Source organism: Actinia tenebrosa, unplaced genomic scaffold, assembly GCF_029948245.1.
Source record: "Actinia tenebrosa isolate PJP-AT-01 unplaced genomic scaffold, QUT_ActTen_1.0 PGA_scaffold6__47_contigs__length_16458017, whole genome shotgun sequence".
Classification (NCBI taxonomy): Eukaryota; Metazoa; Cnidaria; class Anthozoa; order Actiniaria; family Actiniidae; genus Actinia; species Actinia tenebrosa.
The window spans coordinates 12,910,633-12,917,604 of record NW_028292583.1 but is presented as its reverse complement, the minus strand read 5'-3'; the positions used below and the strand labels follow the sequence as shown (position 1 = coordinate 12,917,604).

Sequence of the window (6,972 nt, the reverse complement as noted above, 5' to 3'; positions counted from 1 at the left end):
TATGAGAAAACGTTTTTAACTGTTTTCTATTCGATCTTTTATGAGCCACCGTAATTTACGACTACAGGGGGGGTTATAATTTTTATATTTTTATGTACAATCCGTGAAAGACTGGTTGCCACTATAGAGCCCCCAAACACATGGTCAGTGGGTTTCCCTGTAAGGAACAAAATTCAAAATGGCGGAAGAAGAGCATGGACTTCATGGTAACAAAAACCTCTTAATTTTCACCCTAAAATGAGCTTTTTACGACGAAAATCTTTATATTCAGTTAATATCAGTTATTACTACAGCATTATGGCTTGTGAGTTTAGAAATCAAAATTATTTTGGACCAACTTTGAGCTGAAATCTAGAAGACAACGTGTTGACTTCAACATAAAGAAAACCGATCTTTTATGACAGAAAGTCAACTGAAACCGATAAAATTAATAATATATTTTTTAAATTTTTAGTACAGTTATTATAATAATTTGTTTTTCCAGATAAAGAAAAGGAGGCTTACAGCCCCTTTGCAATCATGACAAACAACAGTATCATTGAGTTCTGGTAAGCACCATTACCTTTTTTAATACTATGAACAAGTTGACCAGAATCAACGTGTGAGCTGATTTGTATACAGTATATAGTGAATGAAGTGGTGGTGTGTGAGGAACAAACATCTTGGAAGAGCCCCTCATGAGGAGTGATGGTTGTGAAATATATGTTTATACATATAATCCATGTCTTATTAAAGCCATCTTCTCCCCTCCCCCCAAGGGAGACTAATCCTTAGTAATTCACTCTCTGTCAGGTATTGTTTTAGAACCTTATCGTATCCCCACCCCTCCCCCATAAGGTTGCATCTCAGCTCATTTGTTCTCTTGGCATGACATTACTTATTTAAAAGATCTTTTTTTGCATGTAGGTGAATGATTTAATTTTTTAACAAATCCATGTTTTTAATCCTTTCTTTATTGAATATTGTCTTTAGCCGGACGTCATTAGCTGCCATGGCTGGGATTTCTGCTGGTATTCTAGGACTCACCGGCCTCAAAGGATTCATATTCTACTTTGGGGCATCAATCTTGATGTCAGTTTTTATCTGTTGGAAAGCTGGTACCCAGTGGTCTAAGTATTTCATCTCCTGGTGGGACCTCAGTACTTCTGGAATCCTAGGAGGCATTTTTGTATCCTTTTGAGAATTAATTTTCTTTAATTCCATCTTATATTTTTCATTTCTGGGTCTGCAAAAAAGTATTTTAAAAGATTAAATTTTATTGATACTTCAAAATGATGTCTGGGTTGATCAAAGTCAGGGCATGGCTAACTCACAGATCAAACCCTGAAACAACCTCTGGGCTGATCTAAGTCAAGCCATGGCTAACTCACAGATCAAACCCTGAAACAACCTCTGGGCTGATCAAAGTCAGGGCTGCATGGCTAACTCACAGATCAAACCCTGAAACAACCCCTGGGCTTATCTAAGTCAGGGCATGGCTAACTCTGACACAGATTGAACCCTGAAACAACCTCTGGGCTGATCTAAGTCAGGGCATGGCTAACTCACTGATCAAACTGGAATTTATAGTGTTAATTTTGGAGGAAGTAAAATTAGAGAACCTGGAGAAAAACCCTCAAATCAAGTGAGAGACTCTACTTACATGTGATATTAAGTCCAGGAATCAAATCTGAGACCCCAGAGGGGAGAGGTGAGTGCCAATCGTGATTCCCATAGAAGAGTATTACAAGTAAGTTAATTGGCAAAAACCTCCTAGTGGATGCCAACAGACTAAAGATGCCCACCTCACGTCAATCAACCTCTTCAGGCTCTGTTGCATATAGGGCCTTGATGCTATATGAAGATGTCAAGCAAGTTTTGTTATTATTTCCTTGACTTTCTGTTTCTCTTCACAGACCTACTTACTTTTCTGGACGTATCCTTTTTGTTTTACCTTATAAATCATTATATAGGTATATAGAAAGTGTGGATAAAAATGGAGGTGATAAATTAACTGGAAAAAATGGATGAAAAAATGAATGAAGAAATGGATGAGAGAATGAATGGATGAATGAATGAAAAATAAAGAATGAGCATGAAATCTAGATACTTTTGGAAAATGAATAAAACTAAGGAAGAATGATATTAATGAAGATAAGTTACTTTTATCTTTGAAATTAATCTTTAACTAATACTCAGCTTTCTTTATGGAATGGTTCATGTCTACTGAAGCAAGAAATATTCTTTTTAATAACCATTAATATTAAGAGAAAGAAGAAAGAAAGAAATCTATGTCAGATCATCAAGGGGCAGCAGCTCAGTAACTCAAGAAGAATTAAAAGAAACTCTTGATCCAATTAGAAAACACTACAGCCTCCCCCTGAGAAACAAAACATCATTGACTATATGGCAATGAGTAGAGAGGTTTCAGGGGGGTGTATGTGACCATTGCGCTGCCTGTGAGCTAATATGAACCTGTGAAACATGTATATATGTGTATTATTCAGTAGCACAAATATATAAGAAATATTGGAAGTGCATTAACATGAAACAGTAGTTTGTATTTATCTTTTTTTTCTGCATATAAAACTGCTGCAAAAATCTTAGGAATTGTTAGAATAAAATTTTTCCAAGTTCAAGGAAATGGTGCCGACTGCATATCTGACACTTTCTCGTGTGTTTGAAGTTTTGTTTGTTTTTCGTTTCGTGCTTGTTTGCGCACTTACGAATCCTTGTTTCTTTTCAAATTCGAGTTGTTTTTTTAAGTCATTCTGAGGGGAAACTATTTTTGATTGGTTGTCTTATTTTCTTGATAAATAAATTTAGGACCATACTTCCAGGCATCGAGTGCTGAATCGTCGTATGGCAGCGCGAAGCATTTACGGCTACGCCGGAGATTTCGGCCCCGACACCGCTATCCTTGGATTTACAGACTGATCAGGAAGCTCGGCCGAAACCTAAGGGAGAGGTTAGTCGGCCCCTAGACCGTAGATGATTAACCCCTTGCTATGACCAGCATACCCGATTTGTCGATTGTGTCCCTGACAATTTAAGTCTCTTCGCCACTCTATTCCATGTGGGATGCTTTTTAAAAACTATTGACGATGAATATTTCGCTCGAACTTCAAAATGTTGGTTTTATTTTATCTTCAATAACTTTCTCAGGTTGAAATTCTGTTTATTTTTGCTTTTAGCAGTAGTTTACAAGATAAAAACATCACAAAGTTTGAATACTTTTAGAGTCTCGAGACTTCACATTTGGCACATTCAGGACTTGTGCATGCGCGTCTAGGACCGTTTCTTTTGCTTCAATTTGTTAGCGGCATGAGCCAATAAATGTTGCTTGAGGGAGGAGTGGTAGCGGTATGTTTTGCCACATTCCTCGCACTTATAGGGACGTTCTCCTGTATGTATCCTCTTGTGCTGACGTAGCGTGCTGTGATTGGTGAACGCTTTGGCGCATATCTCACACTGGTACGGCCTCTGACCAGTATGAATATTGATGTGCTGCTTCAGGTCACCAGAATAACGGAATAACTTCAAGCAGTATGGACAGCGGTAAGGTCTTGCTCCTGTATGCGTGCGCATGTGGACGGCCCTTTCGGAAGGTTGATAAAAGCACTTGTCGCAGAACTTACAGGGGTAGGGACGAAGGCCAGAATGTCGACGAACGTGAAGCTCAAGCGCTCGAGTTGAAGTGAAGCTTTTAGAGCAGAAGCTACAGCTGCACGTCACCTGTTTTCCACATGGTTTGTTAAGACTTGACGCATGCGCACTTTCAACTTCTTTCATGGGAGCCGTCATGACGTCATCCTTCGATGGTTCACTATTTTTTGGCAATTCTGAAATGACAAAGTTTTTTTAATTGGTCAATTTAAAAGTGTACTTCAGCCTTTAGAGCGGCATTGAGAGTGACTGTGTACGTTGCAACTACTTGCACTCAAGTGGCTTCTATATATGTCAGCCAATCAGAGAGTACGAAAAGACAAGCCCATCAATCACGTGCGCGGATAAAATATGGTTTCCAATGCAGTACTCACCAGCACGCGATGACCATGGTATATTTACATTCTTTATGCTCTCATTGTTCACTGTTGATGCTATTGATATTAGAGGCGGTATTCTGTCGTAAATATTTGACTTAGTTTCCTGTCTCCTGATTGGTTCATTTATTGAATGATTGACAGCTGGGCAACAAAAGCTGCATTTGCATTTCTTAACTTGCTGCTGGAAAATGAAGAGTGGAGATGGTTGTGAGTGATATTCGTTGTGGGAGTAGAGAAAGGGTTAGGACAATGATTGACTGGATGTATTGCAGGTGGAAAGAATAAAAAACACTTCCTTTGTATCCCTACTAAAGACAAAACATCGGTTCATTCCCAGAAATGACAACAAAGCATGATTTTTACATGTGGGAAATTTTGAACACAGATGACTTTGAAAGTTTCAAAAGTTTTTTTTATCGAAAAATCATTTGAAAAGTAAACTAGATATAATTATTTTCAAAAATAATAAAAAATGCGCGTATCTACTAAATAAGCTGGAAATTAGAATGACTTTTTTTAATCTATAATTATCTTAAGTATTTTTTTAGTCTATAAGCTGTTGTCTCTGAAACCTAAACTCCTGGAGTACGAACAAATGGAGCTACGTTGGACGAACACAAAACGTTCATCATGTGTTTCATAGGCTGATAAAGAGTGCACAGGCTGAGAAAGTCAGCCAGAAGTCCCCTGACTGCCATTGAATTGCACTGAAGATGATAAACGGCAGAAAAACCCGGCTACCGTGATTTTTTGAATCCACTATGAAATAAAAGCTATAGTATGCATAGAGTGCTTTTGAACAGTGTCTCTTTAGGGCTAAGCTAGAATGTGTAGCAGAGGAGTTTTGAAGGGCTGCCACGTTACAGGACAGAAAAACGTGAATACTTTGTATGGAAAAAACCGATATTATTTCCCAAATAAAAACACTTCCTATTGTTTAGCCTGTAGAAACTCTATCTTTTTCTCGTTCTTTTTAAAGAAAATCCAAGTATAGAATCTTTTGTTCTACTATGCACTGACTTCGAACAAGACGAAGGGCGGTAGTATGCCATGACAGTAGCGACAAAAGAACCCTTTATGCAACCTGCTGTTTGAAGCTCCAACCTGTAACTTTTAGTTCGATATAATAATAACTGCGTCCTTCTTTTAAAATGACTGATTAATATTTCAAAACATTTAGACAGAAAAAGCTCTTTTCTTAAATTTTGAAACTCTATAACATCATATTTAACTCACATATAACTCTATTTTAAAAACAATTTTTAACACTAAAAAAGCTGGCGTCGTTTGTAGCTTATTTTATTCCTATAAATTTGAATTGGTGTTTAAGGTATTGCCATTTTTGTTTATAGATTTTGTACGTTTGTTAAGAAGAAGAAGATAAGACCAAAAACATATGCTCGCCTAGCTATGACCGCGTAATTAAATCGGTGGGTTTGTAACTAAAAAAAGGCAGTCCCATCGTCTGCAACTATCAGTTTTCTTTTAGCGTCGCAATTATATGCGCGTTTGTTTTAATGAATTGAAGGAAGTGTGATACAAAACCCCCTATCTTGGTGGCATTCTCAAATGATTTGCCATTAAAAAAAAAACTTTTCTTTCTTTACTGGCTTTCTTTTTTGTGATACTGCGGGTCTTAATATTTCAAAGCAGTTCTAAGCCTAATGCGTTGATACAGTCGCCACTGAGAAGACTGAATAAAGTGCTCATTTGAAAGTTGAGTCATTTAGCGGCTGTTTTATTAACAAAAAAGGAGATAAATATTGCTAAAACAATTATTGAAGGGTTTGACTGGTTTCATCGAAACAGCCGTGCAAAGCTTTGCTCTTGTGTGTCAGTTGTTATCCTCTGAACAACACTCTTAACACCAACGTAAAGAAGAAAAGATAATGTCTATATATAGTTAGTTTTATTGTTTAACCAACCTTTACCTAGTTAAATAGACATCAATAATTAATGTATAGAACTAAAACAAGAGATTAGTGTGAAACGTTATTTTGTTGAACAGTAAAGTTGTGAAAAAAGGTTGCAATCCTAATACCTTTCAACAATATCAATATAACTGAACGTTTTGCCGCGCGATCAGAATTTTCATGACTTTAACGTATTTTTAAGAATAATAACAACCACAACTCAAATTGTTAAAAAAGAGCAAAAATCTTGTTAATCTAGAATCTACCAATATTTCTAATGCCTGCATGCCAATCATTTGTTATTAAGTTTTATTCTTTTGTACTGAATGCACCGCCATAGTACTGAAGTTTTATCCAGAATTTCGACAAACTTTTTAACCAAGCTCTCATTGTTGTCTCTGAATTGAATGCAAGCTGTTGCAGTTGTTATTGATATTTTTAGCAATGTCTAGAAAAAAGATTCTTTGTTTGTAAATAAATCACCGGAAAGCAAACTAGAAACAATATTTCTACGACAGTGAGGTAGAAATTAGTATTAGTGCTCGATCCGGCAGAAGTTAAAAGTCAACACGTTGCTTTTGACATATTATTGACACAAAAAACGGCAAAAGAGGGGTTATAATTCGGGCATCCTGTCTTGATCTGGGATAAACGAATAAACACCTTATATTTACAAACCTTTTCTGGAGAAAATACGCTTTCCATTACAGCTGATGATTTGTACAAGTGATTTTGAATCACTAAAGAGTTCTTCTCCATCACCCACTCGAAGACCAAACGCTCTCAGAAAGCTTTCCGTTTCTTGGTATAAATCAGTAATGGTGTCTAAATCAGTGAGTTTGCTATTTAGGCTACCTGTCAGACAGAAGAGCTTTTTATAATTCAAAAGTTTATGTCCTAAAAGCTGTCGAATGTGAACAGGTTCTTAAACAACGATATGCTTTTAGTTGACAAGTATCACTGTGGCAGGTATGTACGCTTCGATCCACATGTCTACACTATTCTGCCCTCTTACGCGTGCTTGCGCAAATCAC

General features: G+C 36.9%; 2 protein-coding genes across 2 annotated transcripts; one reads left to right on the top strand and one right to left on the bottom strand.

Annotated features, from left to right (window-relative positions):
• The first annotated feature begins 151 nt into the window (after nt 1-151).
• LOC116309066 (ER membrane protein complex subunit 6-like) lies at nt 152-2,530 on the top strand. Its single transcript, XM_031719606.2, has 5 exons — nt 152-206; nt 485-548; nt 973-1,168; nt 1,896-1,915; nt 2,179-2,530. Exons 1-5 carry the CDS (start codon nt 179-181, stop codon nt 2,207-2,209), a joined length of 339 nt encoding a protein of 112 aa, XP_031575466.1. The 5' UTR covers nt 152-178; the 3' UTR covers nt 2,210-2,530.
• A 568-nt stretch (nt 2,531-3,098) lies between these two features.
• LOC116286285 (uncharacterized) lies at nt 3,099-6,757 on the bottom strand. The gene is made up of 3 exons (XM_089039439.1): nt 6,617-6,757; nt 4,020-4,206; nt 3,099-3,821 (listed from the first exon to the last, which is right to left on the bottom strand). The coding sequence occupies exons 1-3, from the start codon at nt 6,695-6,697 to the stop codon at nt 3,268-3,270; spliced, it is 822 nt and encodes a 273-aa protein (XP_088895565.1). The 5' UTR covers nt 6,698-6,757; the 3' UTR covers nt 3,099-3,267.
• Nucleotides 6,758-6,972: the final 215 nt, after the last annotated feature.